The 19,196-nt window shown below is 43.9% G+C and overlaps 1 protein-coding gene across 4 annotated transcripts in view; it reads right to left on the bottom strand.

Annotated features, from left to right (window-relative positions):
* sh3gl3a (SH3-domain GRB2-like 3a) overlaps positions 1-19,196 on the bottom strand; it is a 31,120-nt gene that overhangs the window by 7,600 nt on the left and 4,324 nt on the right. For 2 of the 4 annotated variants that reach the window (XM_064336574.1, XM_064336572.1), the window contains exons 2-3: positions 640-708; positions 418-490 (exon numbers count right to left, since the gene is read on the bottom strand). In XM_064336574.1, coding sequence (XP_064192644.1) covers positions 418-490; positions 640-708 — 142 coding nt within the window. Of the gene's footprint in view, positions 1-417; positions 491-639; positions 709-2,385; positions 2,532-9,915; positions 10,137-19,196 lie in introns of those variants that run through there. The other 2 variants (XM_064336575.1, XM_064336573.1) reach the window with 2 other exon arrangements.

Below are 19,196 nucleotides of genomic sequence, written 5' to 3'. Positions count from 1 at the left end.
AAAAAATGTTAGAAAAAAAATAGCTAAAAATGTATTTGGAACTTGAGGTTAATTGCACATCTGCTGAAAAAAAGTGACTGAGTTTCTGCAAAGAGATGGCAGTAAATAGCAAACAGATACAAGATAAATGGCCTCGACCAGGTAGGTTTGGAACAACAAGAGCGTTCAATGCATTTAAGTTTCCCATTGAACCAACCAAGGTCCCTGTACAGAAGAGAAATTAAACTGATCACTGCACATGAAGGTACTGAACCTCTGTTAGCTGCACAGAAAAAAGTTCAAAAAGCAGAAATCAAGTAGTCAAAATGTCAAACATTTTAATTAACTTCAGGATATCATATCTGCTATGTGATAAAAACTGCATTACGTAAAAGTACCAAATTCAAAGCTCACTCCCTGAAATAGTAAATACCATACCCGGGTTTGGTTGGAGGTATTCTGTGGTTTTGGACAGGATGTCGAAAACAGATTTGTTGGTGACATCAATTTTCTGGAACAAAATGAATTAATTTAAGCAAAAACACACAAAATCAAACAGCAGGTAATTTAGCCATCACCACTGACATTGAACAGTGTTTTTTGTCAAAGAAAAAACATTATCCCCCCTTGTCAGGAGGAGATGAGGGCAGTCGCTCTTACCCTTTCCATTTCCATGAAGTCTTCATCCAGCTTCGTCCCCTCCACCCCGCTTATCTTCTCACTCAGCAGCTATGGCACACACACACAGAATGGCATCATGGGAAAAGCAGTGGCATGTACGAGTGTTGGCACTAATGGCTCCGGCGTGGTGCCAATCTCTACTGCAAGATATGGTACCTCACCCGTCTTGCCCCACCTACCCCCCCACCGGGTTACAGCCCAGCTGAGATAAGTAGACCGTACGTAAAGATACCGGCTGTAAACTCCAGCAGGAAACAGGACATCCTCAGTGATGGATGGGGCAGCTGGCGATAATGATCTGATTATTAGGAGCACGCGGTTCTGCCTGGCCCTGGAAACAGGAGGTCCAGCTCCCTCGGCTAACGGACTGATGGCTGCCCCCCCTCGCCCCTCCCCGGGCCCCCGGGGCGCAGATTTTGCGACCAGCCGGGCGCTCATGTGAACGCTGCGATGATACGAAAACACTTGACGCGGGTTTAGTGCTCGATGCCCTCGCTCCTGATGGCCCATAAAGAGATAGCTGGGGGAAGCTCCTGCATTTTTAATGACACAGTAAAATACATTAGAGCGTGCCCTGTATTGCGCTGTAATACATACAGGGGCATCTGAGAGCTACTTCCATAAAAGAATATCTGTTTGGCATCCGTATCTCCTTATACAACCAATAAAAACTATACTGTATAGAGATAATGCAAGACAGAGAGGCCTCTTCAAAGGCACCTCTGGCCTGGGTTGCTCTTTTAGTGGTCGTTTAGATATGAGTGACACTTGGGTCCCTAAATCCAAAGCTCACATCTCATTAGTGGTGGCGGGTTATTGGTGGCAAAAGCAGACCCCGCACTGCTTTTCTCTAAATGAGTACACCTCTGCATGCTGCTGATGAAAGTCTGTGATTAATTATTTAAAGGCCTGAATTACAGAGATAGCAGAAATTCAAAAGATATAGATTTGCAGAACATATCTGCTCAATTAATTATAGGGGAGCAAGGTAATTATTTCAGAATAGCTTAAAGTTTTATCCATCTACAATGTGATCTAGCTTCAATGACACCGCCAGCAAGATAGCTGTGGCCTCTATTGATAATACGGAAGATTATGGTGGAGACTGGAGTTCTTAACATACAGCTAAGCAGCCATCCAAATGTCTGAAGAAATGATCTGGTTTTGAAAATATGCTAGCTAAATGCATTAACTGTCTAAATCAACCTACATAAATATGTAAAGCAGAATTGTTTTCAATGTTTATGCTTCAAGTAGCCTGTTTGAGGGAGACACCCTATCAGACAGACACTGTATCTGTTTATTGTACAACCATGAAATTTTCAAAGCTAGGACAGAAAATGAATAGGAATGTATACAATTATATTATTATGAATCATTTCAAAACATGTCAGTCATTTGGACATTTGACAATGTCTCTTCAGACATGTCTTTGTTAACAAACTTTCAACACAGCAGTGTACCTCCACTGGAAGAACAATACCGATACATGTAACATGGCCATAATGATGCCATTTAAAAACACGATTGACACAGTGTAATCTAATGTCATTAGGCCACTTCTTTTTTGCAGTATCTGTTGGAATATCTCCAAAGGAACACAAACAATAGCCCAATCAATGAACTTAAAAGCAATGTCACAATGATAGATATAAATAGCAGCATGTATTCTGTTAATCCATTTCGAATAGAAATCACTTGGGAAATATGTAATAATACATTTACCATTCAAATGAATGTTGACACTCCCTTGCAAACATAGCAGTGGCTTACTTCCTTAGCAGCATGACACTGAACATGACAGAGCTCATCGGAATAAAGGAAGCACTTTAAAGATGCGAGCAAACAATTATCTTCATTGCTTGGAAGTGTATACAGTTAATTCTCTTCAAAGTCTGCTGCACTAAACCATTATTATAAAATAACAAAAGAAATCGGATACTCCCACAGGAAGTCCTTACATCATCCGATCACACAACTGCAACAGTACACTCTGCACTCTCTTGATACTACTCTTCCCTTCACTGTCAGCGTGCACACTGTAAAAGTTGTGCCATCTTCACCCAGAAAATATCAGATCCCCCCTTATAACTACAGGTGAACCAACCTCCATATTCAGAGCATAACATGTCAATTAATGCAAATGAACAGAAAACAGCTCGTCATTGGAGGCAGGAACATATCCGCTGACTGGCACAGGTGCCCAGCTCCATTGGCCGCTGCGCTTAGACACACATTTGGCTCAGAGAGCTGCATGCTAAAGAGCTTGCCGTTACTATTTACTTGAGGTTTGCCGGCGCTCGTGAGATTTGCTACCAAACCCATATAGGCCTACACGTAGCAATGCAAGCTTGGAGCCAATCTGCGGATAAATAATTGCCGTGGGGTCACAGCTCATTCAAGGCAGCTTAACCACAACAGTCTGGCACACCTTTGGCAGCTCTTCGCTCTAATGCCGCCACAAAATTAACTGGCCAGAGAAAATGTGAACCGGCAGCAGTGTCAATGTTGCAGTAAATTATCCAGAACAGTTTTACATGAAACCTGAAATTTGGGGAGTAAGAGGAGCTAACAAAAGGACATCAAGCATTCAACCGTCTCAGATGAAGTTACTCTGGTGGCAATACCCATTAAATCTTAAATATAACACCCCTAACAAACCACTGGGTATGGTCATGTTAAAATCATTACAGTATGGTCCAGCTAGGCCCTAGTTATTTTACAGCTGCCATCTCTACAGTGCTGGGGCTCTGAATTGTAAATAGGCATTGTAATAACACAGTCTGAATTCCATTAAGTCTCAGTTTCAGACCACCACAGCACTGCTCAGCATTTCTGCGCCTACATGTTTCAAGTTATTCCACCTCCTACTCACGTGCCAGTCCGCGGTCAGGTTTACTAAGGCCAAACGGTTCGTTTACAACAGGACGCCATTCTTAGGCAGTTCTAAGATGATTAAACATACTGTGGGTGATTATTATGGAGAAGAATGCAGGCTTGTATTTGTGCCAATCAGGTCAGCGAGAAGTGGACCAGAAGAGATCGAACAGTGATTTAAGAAACAGTGTGACCCTCTGCCTGGATATAGACACGAGGTTGCTGCACTGGATTTAAAAGATTGGCAGGAAAAACAGTATTTATCTCATCCCAAGGGACTATGATTCCTGGACATTCAAAGTATATTTTGATAAAATTAAGGCTGCTCCTGTGATAAAACTACAGGAATGCTGGTAAATAAAATTAATAAGCTGAATATTTGAATGCTGAATTACATTGATTTGTATTAAACATTTACCTGCCCTGAATACGAGCATTTGAATTTGCATTTGCATGTTCCGTCTGTGTAGATCCACAGAAAGCGTATGTTCCATTTGTACCACAGCTTATGCACACTTAATTGCAGGAGCGATGTGACATCATGACCCCTGATTTTCATATTTAAGCCGTTTCAATGCATGACATAACTTGCTGTGAAAAACACCATTTGACTATTATGACTACAGCTTTGATCAGCCAGAGGCTGCATATCCACAGCACTACATCTACAGAATCGCCCACACACCAGAATCCTGACTCTCTCTTAGTCACTCAGCTAAATGGCCTCGCGGCATACTTGTTAATCTTTATGTAATTAACGCTGTTTGTATTTGTCTCCGAGTCTACTGACAGAACGGAGGTTCTCATGCCAGCGAACTGCTCCCTTTGCCCTAGATCAAGTCTCACACGCATAAAAGCCTGGACTGCACGCCTGGGTGGCTAATGATTTCTGTTGCATTAATATTGCACGAGGTGTCCATTTCTGACTCTGAAGGTGTGATGTGTTCGGTATGGCCGGGAAATATGGCTCTCTATGAAATCTTTCCCTTGAAGAGGCATTGTGCCTGACATCACATTTCAAAAGGGTAATAAAACTAAGCCCCCATACCTCTCTGGTAATGGCAGAGGATGAGATGGAAAGCCTGGTTTTATCTTTGGTATGGGAAAAGAGAGACTCAAAACGTTAAATGTTCAACAGTGAACAGCGGTAATGAATTTAAACAGCTTGAAGCACAGTGGCACTCTAATGCACCAATGGCCACCCTGTTCAACCTGAGAAAACACAAAGCGTGGCTGCATGTGGACCCTTTATGTATGTGACAGGCCTCTATGAAGCTATATGACTATATGACTATGACTATGCAATTTTAGTCCTGTACCCAGTATTAACATCTCTCACAGGCTAAGGGACTACAGATGAAAATTATCTCTTGCGCTAACTCTGGCACTGTACCATTTGACGCAACTGTGGAAATGTTGATTACTGCGTGTTGTCCCTTTTAAATAAATAAATAAAATAGTCCTTGTTTTTGCCTCTGGTATGAATCGTCTGTTCAATCATTTTAATCTTCAAGCATTAGATTGCTCTCATATACAGTATATTCCAGAAAAAACCATGACTAGGGCTGGGCACACATTCAGTGTGACACAACATATTCTATTAGGCAATGTGTACCGTGGAAGGAACTGCACCACCTGATGAGTTTGCTTCAACCTGTTCTCCGGTTGTTAAAAAAAAAAAAAACAGAAGGAAGTGACAAAATAGCAAGCTATTACCAGGACACTTTGTACATCATGAGCTGTCCTTCATTATTTAACAAGGGAAACCTTGTCTTAGTAAATAGTATTAAATACAAGATAAGCAACCAAAAGAAGGCATGCAGGAATAAACTGAATGAAGTGAAACATAGCCTAATTTCTCCTCTGATAAAGGTCAAACATCTCAGAGCGCTGACAGAGAGCATGAACTTCCTCTTTTTCCTGCTATTGATAGAAGAGTCTCCACAGCTTTTAACAACATTCAACAAGAGGGGAAAGTGAACTGACTGACATCCCTCCAGCAGAACATCAGCAATGAGATTTCAGGAAGTAGTTGTAGACGCAGGATACGAGTTGGGGGTGAAGTGACGAACTTTCCTCCAAAGATGACAGTACGGCTGATTCATACAATTCCTGAAATTCATACATTCCTCAGTTATTCGACCACGGGGGCGGCACGGTGGTGCAGTGGGTAGCACTATCGCCTCACAGCAAGAAGGTTGTGGGTTTGAAAGGCCCAGGCCCTTCTGTGTGGAGTTTGCATGTTCTCCCTGTGTCCGCGTAGGCTTCCCCCGGGTACTATGGTTATCTCCTGCTGTCCAAGGACATGCATACACGCTAATTGGGGACAAAATTTCCCATAGGTATGTGTGTGTGAGTGAATGGTGTGTGTGCCCTGCGATAGACTGGCGACCTGTCCATGGTGTATTCCTGCCTCTAACCCAATGCACGCTGGGATCGGCTCCAGCACCCCCTGCGACCCTGACCAGGAAAAGCGGGTATAGGCCTACATAATGGCTGGATTCAACTAGGAAGGATAATGCAAGGTTAATCAAGATATTGCAGGGAAGGCTTCTTGTCTGGTGCATATGCGTGCAACAGAAATGTAAAGGAGCCCTGCAGTGAAGGGAAATGAAAATGAAAATCTGTTGCCACATTTAGTGAAGCCTGTTTAAGAACCAGCACGATCAGCTCTTTCTCTCAGTGCTGAACACGAAGAATCCATTTGCTTCATGCTTAGGGGTGGGTGTACTCCCCTGCCAATATCCAAATGCGAAAACTTCCCCACCCTCCAAAAAAAACAAATTCTGTTCCTTCCCTCGCTCCAGATGGAGCCAAGTTCTGCTGCAAGAGGTCGAGGACTGTGCATAAGAGAAGCCAAGCAGCACTCTTCAGCCCAGATAGCTCTTCTGTTCCTGTGCTATCTGCAAAAGCTGTTGTGCACCATCTCTGGCCTGTAGAACAGGGTGCTGCACTCTCCTCAGCTTTAGCCATGTAGCTCTACCTGATATCCATTGATACGTGAATGACACAGGGGGCAGCATTAGATGTCCAGTTAAGTCCACACAGATCCCACAGACGAGAGGGGCACATGGAGGCAGAGGCTTTGCTGTCAGTGCCATGGGATGGGCAAAACGTACCACCCGCCCCCTTGTGAGAGGACCGTCTGGCGGAACGCTGAACTTGAGAAAGTCCTGGTGATTCAGAAGGAGGGTCTTTACTTACCACAACCTGCCAGGCCAGAGAGACACACTGTCCTTTGTGTGAAAAGGACTAGTAAGTGAAGTACTGAAGCTTCCATTTACTATGCTCCAGACACAGGGAGGAGCTAAGACCTTGGACTGTTTAACACCAGCAAGAAACAAGCTGGTATGCTATCCATGCTAATAAGTTTATGTACATGTGCTGTAGTCCCTGCTGATAGCAGAATGTTGCCAGATGCTGTAATTGACTATATGCAGTAACTCTTGGAAATGTACGAAGATGAAAACTTTCTATGATTCTACGTATTCTGAGTGGAATCTGTATACAGAATCATTAGCTCTACACACAGATGCTCTTCGAATAACATCAGGTCTGGATGTCAGGTTCGATTAACATAGCTAAATTGAGCCTGTATTTTTTTTTTTTTTTTGTTTTGGCATTTGTTTGCAGGTTTTGTGATCGGATACGGTCGGCTAATTGCTCTTAAAAGCATTTGTAGATGCGATCCAACAACAAGGCTTCTATTATGCAGATCTGCAATATCTGACCTAAATATCAGATTTCCTCAGGAAGAAAAACTACATTTAGAAACGTGAAAAATCCACAGGCTCAACAAAACGCTGCGGGTCTCCTACGACCCAGTGTTTCTGGGACGTTACCCCAGAGATGCGCAGAGCCAGCCAGGCCTGGCAGAGCTTCCGAGAGCGAATGAGATCAGGACGCCGCGAAAGAATGGCACCAGACTGCCACGAAACCCAACTGAACCGCATGTGGAGATCACGCAAACAAACGATTAGCCTACCGAGCCACAATAAGCAACATGCCAGGGGTTTGCCAAACCCCAAAATAAACAGAAACAGCGCGCTCCAGCCCTGAAAATCCCTGACACTACTTCTTAAGAATTACATCACTGTCACTGTTCCTCTCCCCTCGTACTTATGAAACTATGAGTCAATCTTCACACATACTTCAAACACAGAGCAAACAAATGTTACTTCAAACGTACAGCAAACAAGCCTTTTTTATTTTTTGGGATTGAAATCTCACTGTTTTGGATTAGCATTAAGAGTGAAGGTATGTCATCTCTTCAGTAAATGAACGCTGCACTGAGTCTGTGAAATGAACCTGTAGCACAGCACCGAAGGCAAAAAAGGCATAGACATCTCCTGCACTCACAGCCACTCAGTGCCAATCTTCCACCTGTGTGAAACCCACCAGCTGGGCCCAGAGAGCAGAAGCCCCATGGCACAGATAAATTGGGAACAGTGACACAATACAACGATGCTTTATGAGACCATTAGCGAGCTTCATTACAGACTCTTTCAAATACCCAAAACACCCACACAATCTAAAAAGAAAAACACCCAAATAACAAGACATAAAAACCATTTATGTGATATTGAGGCTCAATGCTAAAACCCATTTCTAATATAGCCTTACCTTGCTACTAGTTATCATCCCATAAAATATTTTAAGCCTGCTTTTTTGGACCTCCATATGCTTTGAATGAACCCTGCTTTTTACCATTAATAATTAAGGGCAATCAGAGACTGCAGGCCCTCACCCCTGTGATTCAACTTTGGCCTCTAGTAATAAAGCACTGAATTGCAGCCTTCTGACAGGACATACCAACAGCTAAATAAAATAGACTCCCTCGAGGTGATGGGAATTACAAAGCCAAGTGGAAAAATGTGTCAAATGACAACGTAGAGCACCGTGGTAGAGCCAAAAGCATCTGGAATGACACCATTTGGCTAAGAGAGAGCTGATCATTATCACCAGCACAAATAAGCCAGGCACTGTGCGCTCACTCATCAAGCAACTGCTGGATCTCAACTAGCGTTATCGTCGAGGCACATAGATAACACAGCATGCCAATTACTATCAGCCTGTTTTCTGCCTGTTGTCATCGAAGCTTTCTCCAAATCGGGCCATAGTCCATGGCTCCCTTATGTACACTCAAAAAGTGCATGAACTGGCAAATGTATCATTTAAAATTTAACATAAATAAAAAGGCATTAGGTAAAGTAAAGGACTTCATATTGCATCAGCAAAGTTCTGGTGTGAGTCTGCCTGAACAAAACAGAAAGCAGAATTCCCTTGGTTCTTTTTCAGTCAGGTTTCCTGAATGCTGCTAACAATGCACTGATAAATACAGAACAATAGCTACAGAGCAGAGATCAAGTGAGTAACTGTGGCCTTTTCCTTCCTTTCAGAACTATGACAATATTAGCGTGGGCCACAAAGACTACCACCTGAACACTTCACCATGCTTATTTCACTGTGTTGGAGCATGCTCTGTTTGCACACATTAGGTGCACACACTTTGGGTGTTTAAAGTTTAAAGTTGATATTTAAAGTCGATCGACCCACAGAGTTAGTTTTTTAGGGCATGCCTGAAGACAGAGTTAAAGTCCAAGTCTCTGCAAACAGACCATATTACAAACTTTCACTGTACAAATATCACCTTGAAACAAAATATGATTGTAGGTGGGCAATGAACAATCTGGATCAACCAAGCTATGTCAGGAATGATAAGCAGAATGTCCCAACAGCAATACAGGGGAGTTGTTTGGTAATGGGTACAGTAACCCCACTTAAATATCTGGACCTCTCCCTGTTTCAAATCCTTGAGCATATTCCTTTAAATACTCATTTTGTGCTGGAACTATCTGTCCATCCATCCATTATCTATACCCGCTTATTCCAGGTCAGGGTCATGGGAAGTGCTGGAGCCTATCCCAGCTTGCGTTGGGCTAGAGGCAGCAATACACCCTGAACAGTTTGCCAGTCCATTGCAGGGCGTACACAATTCACTCACACACTTACTCCTAGGGGAAATTTAGACTCTCCAATTAACCTAACCTACATCTTTGGACTGTGGGAGGAAACCGGAGAACCTGGAGGAAACCTAGGCGGACACGGGGAGAAGATGCAATGTGCTGGAGCTAGCCAAAGAATCATTTCAGAAAAAATACTGCAGTACAGCAGCTCCCAATGTCATGATTTTCAATTAGAGGAAGCCAGTGCTTTCGTGTATAATTTACTTCCATTAATTATGTGATTATTTGTTTCCAATGGAACACAGCTAATATTAATTTCGTACCTAAAGTACGATATTTAAAACCCTCAGCAATTAAAACGAATGCTTATACAACAATGTCACACGTCGGTCTGGGTAAGGGCTGTCATTACCAAAGAGATGACTTCATTCCACAGCCTGAGGATCTAAAGCAGATTTTTCCAGAAGGCCATTGCAGAATACACAACTGTTGGAAGTTAGGATCAGCAGAGCAGTTCCAGAAATGTCCCCAGTGGGAAGTCCAGACACTGGCTCAGGAATGCTCATTGGCTGCCGTCAGTTTGACAAACATCTCGAGTCCTCTACCCTGGGGAATTGCAGGCAGGAGATGGAACGAAAGCAGAGGTTAAGTCAGCGGAGGGAAGGGACAGTATGACTGTGCAGTTCACAGGACAGTATGACTGTGCAGTTCACAGGACAGTATGACTGTGCAGTTCACAGGACAGTAGGCCTTCACAGGGAGCTCACTCTGCTCTCACTCTCTCACTCCTGTCATAAATCAATACGGTCAATACAACGAGAGGCAAAGCTTACAGTCTGAAGCTTTATTTAAAAAGGGCATCAATCAAAATATTAATATGAATGTTGACAGCCGAAGCACTGAACTAATTTCACCAATATGTCAGGAGACCTTTCGGGTAAGAGAGACGTGCGCCCCTGGGGGTGAAATATCTCACACCTGACTATGAAAACGTGTGCAGGTCCAATGTGTGGAGACAGAAAATTAAATTCCTCTGCTGTCATGAAGCTACAGTCGGTGAGGGGTCAGATATGTCTCAGGTAATAAACACTGAGTGCTGTGTCAGAGTTTGGCAAACACATCAACTTAAGAAGGCACAGTTGCTTAATGCCCGCTCCAAACAGTCCACAGTCCCATACGTGGCGTTTTCGACATGCTCCTGTATTCCGTTCCAAACTTCTTCCTTTCCGTAATGGGTTGGCTTGCCACAGTATATCCCCAGGAAGGGGGAAAAACAACTTCTGGAAGAACATTCACTTACCTCCAGTAAGCCAACTCTCAAGAGTGGACCATCATATAACTCTACTGCATAATGGAGTTTTAATAGTTTCATGTGGTACAGACGGAAACCCACAGAGGCCCCTGGTAGTATCTGCTGCTTGCTGAAGCTGTAAACAGGGGGGTGGGGGGGGCCTCTGAGTGTCTGCAGAACACAAATGCATGCATTTTACGGCATGTGCTTCTGCCCGGGCCACCTCCTCCACAAGAAAAGGAAATTACACTAGTGGCACGGCACCGCGGGACGAAAGAAAGGCCTTCAGCTGCCGCACGACACATCTGTGCACGCGCACAACAGCGCCGTAGCCATCGGAAGCTTTGTCCGGTCGACCCATTAAAAAAGCAGGTGCCTCGCTCTTCTGGACAAAGCTGCCGTCCCGCAGGCCTCACAAAGGGTATAATTAGGGAGCAGCCACCCCCGCCCGCCCACTGGAAAACCCGGCACGGCGTGCAAATCGGGAGCTTCGCCGTGCAGGTGAGGCTCTTCCACGGGCTCGTCAACACCACCCACAAGGCATTGCAGGCTCCGGGTGTTACGTGGTTGGATGAACGCCAGGCTCCTAATTACAACATTCTGTTTGGAGCCATTTTCATTTCAGCACAAGTGGAAGTGGGATGAAACAACAGGGAGCCAGGAGAGAAGCCCCTCCCCCCGCCCCTCCCCCCGCCCACGGAGGATGAGTCACTGAGCTCGGCGCGGTGTCGCCCGCCTCGCTCCTGGGGGCCTGGCGGCCGGGCGGCGCACAACTCTCGCAGTCAGATCATCTGCAGGCTCGCTCTCTGGGTCTGATAATGCAATAACAGAGGCCTGTTGTTTTCCCCCCCCGCAGCCCCAGGGGGTGGGGGGTTGGGAGTATGTGTGTGAAGTGTGGGGGGGGGGGGGCATTTCACCGGTGTTTCCTGAGAAACGCTAACGGCCCCTCCGTACCCCTGGCTGAGAACATCCTGCCGCTGTCTGGGCGGGGCTTGTTTTCATAGGCGAGGGGGACAATGGCTGCTGGCTTCCCTCGCCACCCCCACCCCCTTACAATCCCTGCTCATAATCCCATTTGTTGCAGCAAAGTCCCTGCTCTCCATTTGTGGGTGGTTTCGGGAAAGAGACAGGGAGTGAGCTGAATCATGGTTTCATGAACTGTACGCGCTAACATTTTCTCATCTACCCCAATCACAGGCAAGTCCGAGCAGTGCACAGGGATTTAGCCCTCAGCCACCCTTTTAAGATATTACGTGCCCAGTAAGCAGGGAAAAAGCTACCTCAAGAACATGGGCTATGCGCCTTTCAAAGACAAAACACAATAAACACACACTGGAGAAAGTAACAATCCCTAAACTGCTTTCGCATTGATTTTGTCGATCACTACACAGAGACAGATTACACCACAGTGTGCATGGCGACAATGGACCATTTAAGCTCAAAAAGTTACCCTTTTTTGCACAATTAACAGATTTTTTTCCTCCCCATTTCTCTTTGGCATATTTCCACATGAGAACAACATGATACCTTGCACAATCTATAAAAGAGCCACTGGACCCTGCATTACTGATAAAATATGTGTTTACTACCAGGAGATGCTGATTAGAACATCAGTCAACAGTGAAGTTGGATGCTGCTTTCTCAAACGTGTGGATGCCTGCATGTCGCCCCAACAAATTCCATTTGTCTGATAAAAGATGTTTATCGTGCATGCATGTGGTTTTCCCACAGTGCTACTGCCAAGATGCCTGCCCCTCAGAATATCACAAAACGCCTAAACCTTCAACAGCGGGTGACCTTCTGTTCACACATCTTGTCATTCAGATCCGGATTCCATCTGTTCCTTGACCATTGTGTTTTTGTTCATTCACCATCCACATGCTCCCACCCAGTCTACCCTTGTTGACCCCTGAAGTCAAAATCTAGAAATACGTTTACAGAGAAGGTACTCCAGATATGGCTGCTAACTGTCTAACACAAACACAATAAAACAAAACAATAAAAACATTTTATTAATCATGCTATAATGATTACTTTATTAACCATATACATTCAAACTGTTTATAGTCAGCTCCATAATGTCTGGGACAATTTGGCTCTACACTTCACAACTTTAGATTTGTAATCATACAATTGTAGATTCTCAGTTTCTGTTAGAGGTTATTACTATACATAGGCTATTGCTTTCACCAGAAAATTGCAGCACCTTTTATACATAGTACCCCCCCCCCCCCCATTTTTGGGACAAATGGCTCCACAAGTGTTTCTGATTAGTCAGGTGAATTCAACTGCTTCATTGCTGCAGGAATGAGACAGCTTTCAGTAACTAGTCTTGATCTAGGCTTTTCATTACCTTTGGAGTCTGCTATTGGTATTTGTCAACATGAGGGCCAGATTTATGCTAATGAAAGTCAAAGAAGCCATTATGAGGCTGAGAAATAAGAAGAAAACTGTCAGAGACATGGGCCAAACCTTAGGCTTACCAAGATCAACTGTTCGGACCATCATTAAGAAGAAAGAGAACACTGACGAGCTCAGTAAGCTCAAATGGCCTGGTAGGCCATGGAAGACCTCTAACAGTTGGTGACTCAAGAATGTTCACCATAATGAAGAAAAACCTTCAAACACCTGGCCAACAGGCAAGTGTAGATGTATCAGTGACTATTTCCCACAGAAGGTTTCACAAACAAACTAGAGGCTATACTGCACGTTGCAATCCACTAGTCAACCACAAAAACATCACGGCTAGGTTACAGTTTGATCAAAAGTACCTACAAGCCTGCAGAGTTCTGAAAAAGGTCTTGTGGACAGATGAGACCAAGATTCGCTTGCATCAGAGCAATGGCTAGAGCAAAGTGTGGAGGACAAAAGGAAATGCCCAAGGTCCAAAGCACCTCCCCTCATCGATGAAACATGGTGGTAGGAGGAGTGTAGTGGTTTTGGCATGTATGGCTGCCACAGGTATTGGCTCACTTGTCTTCATTAATGATGTAACTGCTGATAGCAGCAGTAGAATGAATTCTGAATTGTACAAAAGCATATCATCTGGGCAAGGACAAGCAATTCAAACTCATTGGACGGTGCTTCATCCTACAGCAACACAGTGATCTCAAACATACTTCAAAAGCAACAAAAGAGTTTTCCAATGCCAAAAACTACAAATTTCTGGCCAAGTCATTCACCTCATATGAATTCAGTTGAACATGCATTTCATACACTGAAGAGAAAACTTAAGGCAACTAGCCCCTGGATCAAGCAGGAGCTGAAGACAGCTGCAGTAAGGGTTTGCCAGAGCATCAGCAGAAAATCTTAAAAACTGAGATGACCAATTATATTTTTAGGCATACTGAGCACCCTTATCAGTGATAGACCAATATGCAGAGGAAAGAAAGGCTTTGGCTGCACCTGTGCATGTAATTTCCATAAAAAATAACCCTTTCTAGCCTTGTTCTTAAGAGTAGGCTATTTTATATGTTTTTATATGGTTTATATGTTATAGTTTTTATTACAGGCATTTTATTAAAATGTGGGTTTTCATGGCTTCCTGCCCACAGACGCACAGGCTTCCGTAGCCTCATTAGCTGAGGCTTAGTCACCCACACAGTCCCGGCAGTGGTGCAGTCCTCTCTCCTTCCTTGGCACGAGACCAGGCTTTCCCGCTCAGGTGAAGAAGCTTCGCCCCCGCTCCCCCGTCACGTTCCCCAGGCCGCCACAGCCTCCTCCACCGAGCTTCATGCGCACGCAGCTTCTGACAAACTGCCTGGTCGTTTCCTTTTCCCGTCAGCGGGTGTCGCCGAGAGGGCGCAGGATGCGCCGCGATCCGCGCGGTTTCCAGTGACAGACACGCGAGATCCGAGGGCAGATTTCACAGGCCGTGCTCGCGCACAATAGGGCCACAAAAATAATAAGCGCATTTCTCGGGGATACCGAACAGCACAGTGCATCTCTTAACACTAGTGCACTTCCTGGAATGGGTGCAATCACGATCATCTACCCACAGGAAGAAGGAAGCCGTCTATAGGTTCAGAAAAAAAAAAAATTACCACAGACTCGACAACACAGAAAGACCTGAAAGGAAATTCATTGCACTAACTGTCATAAGAAGTGTAATGAAACATACTGAAAGAAGCCGTTTGGCAGTAGCCCTTTCGATTCGAGCACGGATTAAAATAACTGCACTGCCATTTTTAATGCCTGTGTACACACAGCCAACTGAGCCCAGATTTATACAGTAGAAAATCCCCATGCAAGTCAGAGCCAAGCAAAGCACACAGTCATCCCCACTCAGGCTTTGCTCCTCCGCCTACAGGAAAGCCTTTTCTTTGTGCCCAGTGCTACGTTTACATGAGCTTGACAGCTCAATGCGCATTCATTGCAAAATAATGTTGGGCGTACTGCAGGAAGATTCTCCCTGAACACCCAGCTGGAAGTTCAGCACCAGGTGTTCCTCAGAATATGGGACGGTCTGTAAGGCGAGGCCTAATTACTGTACTTAGGCAACTTGCTTTAACATTACAGGTGCTCAGAAATAATCACTGGTGGAAAATACCCAGTAATAACCACACACAGGGCCTACAATATGCAGATAAAGAGCAGATGATGATACACAGAAAGACTTAGGCAGGTAATGATCTGTTTTCATGTTTATGCTTCAGTGGGGCCACCCGAGAAATAGGCGTGCTCCTTTGTTCAGGCCTGGACGTGTCACAGAAGTCGGCTTATCCAGAAACATGCTCAACAGTTACAGCCAATTATTTTGCTTTCAAATTTAGTTTTTTGAGCATTGCAAAGTTTCTATTGCATGTTAATTCATTTTCAGTACCTGACGGCCCCTACAACTACAGAATGTACTGCACTAGTAACAGAAATGGCTCCGGGCACAGATAGCAATAGATAGCATGTTAAAGACCTACTGTATTCTAGTGCCACTGAAACTAATCAAGCAGTCAACCAACTAACTAACCTCCCATTCCATTAGGCCAATGTGGCCAAATATCCTCAAATGGCAAAGTGTTCCTGTAATTACAAGCTCCCTGGACTCAATTCAACAATCGTCCACAAATTTGACTCTTTGACAATTAAATGCAAATGTTAGTTTTTATTCTGACCAATTATAGTTTACGATTTCAGTAATCACTCAACTTAACTTGCCACGCTGTGTTTGTGAAGGAAAAACACTTTGTATGCATTTAAAAAAGTCTAAATGAAGGACAAATGTCGACTGAATCCTGGCAAGCGTTCGCCGCCAAGGTGTGCTCTTTCTGGTTCTCATTCAACCATACTCATGCACTGTGGGTAGTGACTGCAGGCCAGTACTGGGCTGTGAGAGCGGGGACATCACAGCGCACATTTCAAAGGCAGACTGCTGAAATGTTCATGAGCAGTGGGGCGGCCGCACGTGCTCAGATCCGTAAAACTGACCCATGAATGTTTAATGCGGCCCTTTTTATAGCCAGGGCTAGGCTACATTAATATAAAATGTCCAGCGTTCCCAGTACCTTTAGACACAAAGCACAAATACATGCGTACAAATGTCTGCGTGCCTTCAAGTGACTTTTCTCCCCTCGTAAAATGACTTGTTTACAGGTCCTGCTTGCTTGTGCATCTATACTACAGGTGTTTTCTACGGTATGTGATATGTAGTGTTTTAGACAGTATGATTTGCTTTGCAATGTACTTTCATTTCTACAGACAGGAAATAGCAGTGCGGGTATTAAGAGTGATGTGCTGTCTTTGCACAATAAAGGGAAACTTTGAGAGCTCTGCTATAAGCTAAACCCTATACAGCAAGCCACAACAAATACAGAGTACAGAGCTTTTCTGATCGCAGGCCCTGACCTTTAATGGTGGGAGTAGATACGTGATGCCCCCTTACACTACTTTGTGTGCCAGCGACAGACAGTTGGTTGACAGTTGTTCCCACGGACCTGATCTGGTATGTCATACGTGCATGCGCAATTCAATTCGAACATAGAAAGTGGAGAGATCTGATGAAATGCATCACATGGTAAAACTTATTGTTTGGATATGAGCACAGAAACTATCATGATCATGATTAGTCCCACAGTCTCTTACCCAGACGGGGTGGGTTTCAGTTGGCGGAAGACCAATGTCTCATGGGAAAGAGCATTTCCTGTGGTTTGGGCACCTGTATTATCTGCACGAGTAGTGCAGCCCTCCACTGCAGCGTCTACACACCTCAGCTGGTGGACTGTAGAGTAACAAGAAGCTGTGATTGGCTACACGCATTTCTGATGATGCGCATGTTGGTCTTCACAGAGGGGGTTGGAGCAATGCGTGGGCCCTAAAAATGCAACTGGCCAATCAAAATTATGAGATGAAAATGCTGATATTAAACAGGGACCCACAGAAACATTAGACAAAGGTTGTGTGCTGTCTGCGGTCAAGCCATCTCTTGTACAGCTGTACAAAGAGCGAAAACAGCAGCTATTATTTTTTATACTGCAATCATTGCACTCTGAGCTAGAAAAGTGCTGTGGAGAGAACTCACACATTTTAAGAGCATGCAACGCTAATGGGTTTTATTTATTTTACCTTAATTAAATGAGGTACGCTCATTAAGAACATATTCTCTGTTTTATGACCGACATGGTTAAGAGGCTGCCAGCAGTGCATATACAAAAATATCAAATATGAAGAATCACACAAGTACAAGCACAGAGTACAAATCAATGAGTACAAATGTCTTTCAATAGAGCTTTGACCCAGATCTAAAACCAGGAACTGAGATCAGACTCAGATACTCAGCTGAATGCAACTTATTCTAATAACTTGACCTCACATGCTGTTATTGGCCAATCCTTTAGTAGCCCCACCTTGGTCGCAGAACCACAAACAAATCAGAGCAAATCTCACTGAAAAGTCACCAGAAAGCGTTTTCTGCTGATCCCCTGAAGCCAGCCTGGTGCTAACAGAGATGCCACCCTCTATGCCCTTAGCTCTCCTAAAAAGAGATCTGCCAGACATCCAGTGCAGCACAATGGCTTCCAACAGCCACTGTCAAATTGCCTATCTTCACCCACACTGACATTTATTTGTAGTAATACTGCACCTCTGCAATCTAACAAAGCATTTGAATGGCTCAGTAATTCCTTCTGAGTGAGCAAAATTAGCATATCTAAATAGGCTATATTTTACAGCACACAAACTCAAGAGGTGGGATATCCCCATGGAGCTGGATTCCCCAAAGGTTTCTTCCAGCTGAGGCTGAGGAGAGAGTTTCTCACCATGCTACGGCCAGCTCGTTCAATATCGGGCATTTCAAAAGGCTTACCCACCTGGACCAAACTGCTTCAAACTGGATCTGATTTGACTGGATACATCACACCTTACAAACCCAAAATCCATTTCACTGGACAAATATTTTAAACCATCTGCATTCACCAACAAAATGTTATGTTGTAATTGCACTCTTAATGTAACTTTATAGCAATTAATAGCATAAAATAGGCTATTCCTTTAATGTTCAGTTTGATCTAAATATTTGAGTTGAAGATGAAATTAAATTGTCACTATGTAGGCTAGGTAATTTTATTCAATGGTTTCCTTATAAATTATCATTCTGCATGCCATAATCTGAAGCAATTTCCCATAACCTCTCTTTTAGTTTGTATGTTTTTATTTCTATATTTGACTCGGTAAAATGTTACACAGTCATTTGGAATAAGAAAAAGACATGATGGAAGAAAATATGATTATTCAGAGTGAAACCTTAGATAATTCATACCGTAGTTTGCCACTGAATAGTTCCACTGAATGAAACAGGCCTACACACTCAACTAAATGATTACTCCCACCAGCAATTATAAGCATTGCGACCTTCAATGCATGGGCCTAATATTACCATATTACCATAACATTAGTCAAATGTTAACCTGTATAGTTTCCAGCTGCTTCAACAAGTGAAAATGGTATTATGCTACAATAAAAACAGTTTGGCAAAAATACTTGATATAGGCCTATTCATCAAACAGAACCCATCACACTATTAACCCCAAACCACTATAAAAGTAATACAAATTGTACTCTGGCAGGGTTTCGTGTCACAATGACAGCTGGGCTATAAATTGAAAAAGTAGCATAACTCACATAGGAAAGGGAACTCTGAACCGTGAACACAGATTTCATCCCCATTAGCTTAGGAAACAGCGCTGCATTCTGCTGTCCTATTATCAGGATTTTTGCACAAAACTGATAGGCAAAACGCAATACAAATGATATGCTCGGGCAAACAGCTCGATGTCTGTTCAGGCATAACTGAAAAGGGTGTGCCCTGCTGGGTCCCTGTATAATATGAACCGTGAGCTGTACACACAGACTGTGGATCACCGCGGTCAGCTGCATGTTTATTTATTTAACGACGCCATTCTTCCACCCTCCAA

This window comes from Anguilla rostrata, chromosome 5, assembly GCF_018555375.3.
Source record: "Anguilla rostrata isolate EN2019 chromosome 5, ASM1855537v3, whole genome shotgun sequence".
Classification (NCBI taxonomy): Eukaryota; Metazoa; Chordata; class Actinopteri; order Anguilliformes; family Anguillidae; genus Anguilla; species Anguilla rostrata.
The sequence above is the reverse complement of the archived record's forward strand: the minus strand, read 5'-3'. Positions and strand labels throughout refer to the sequence as shown.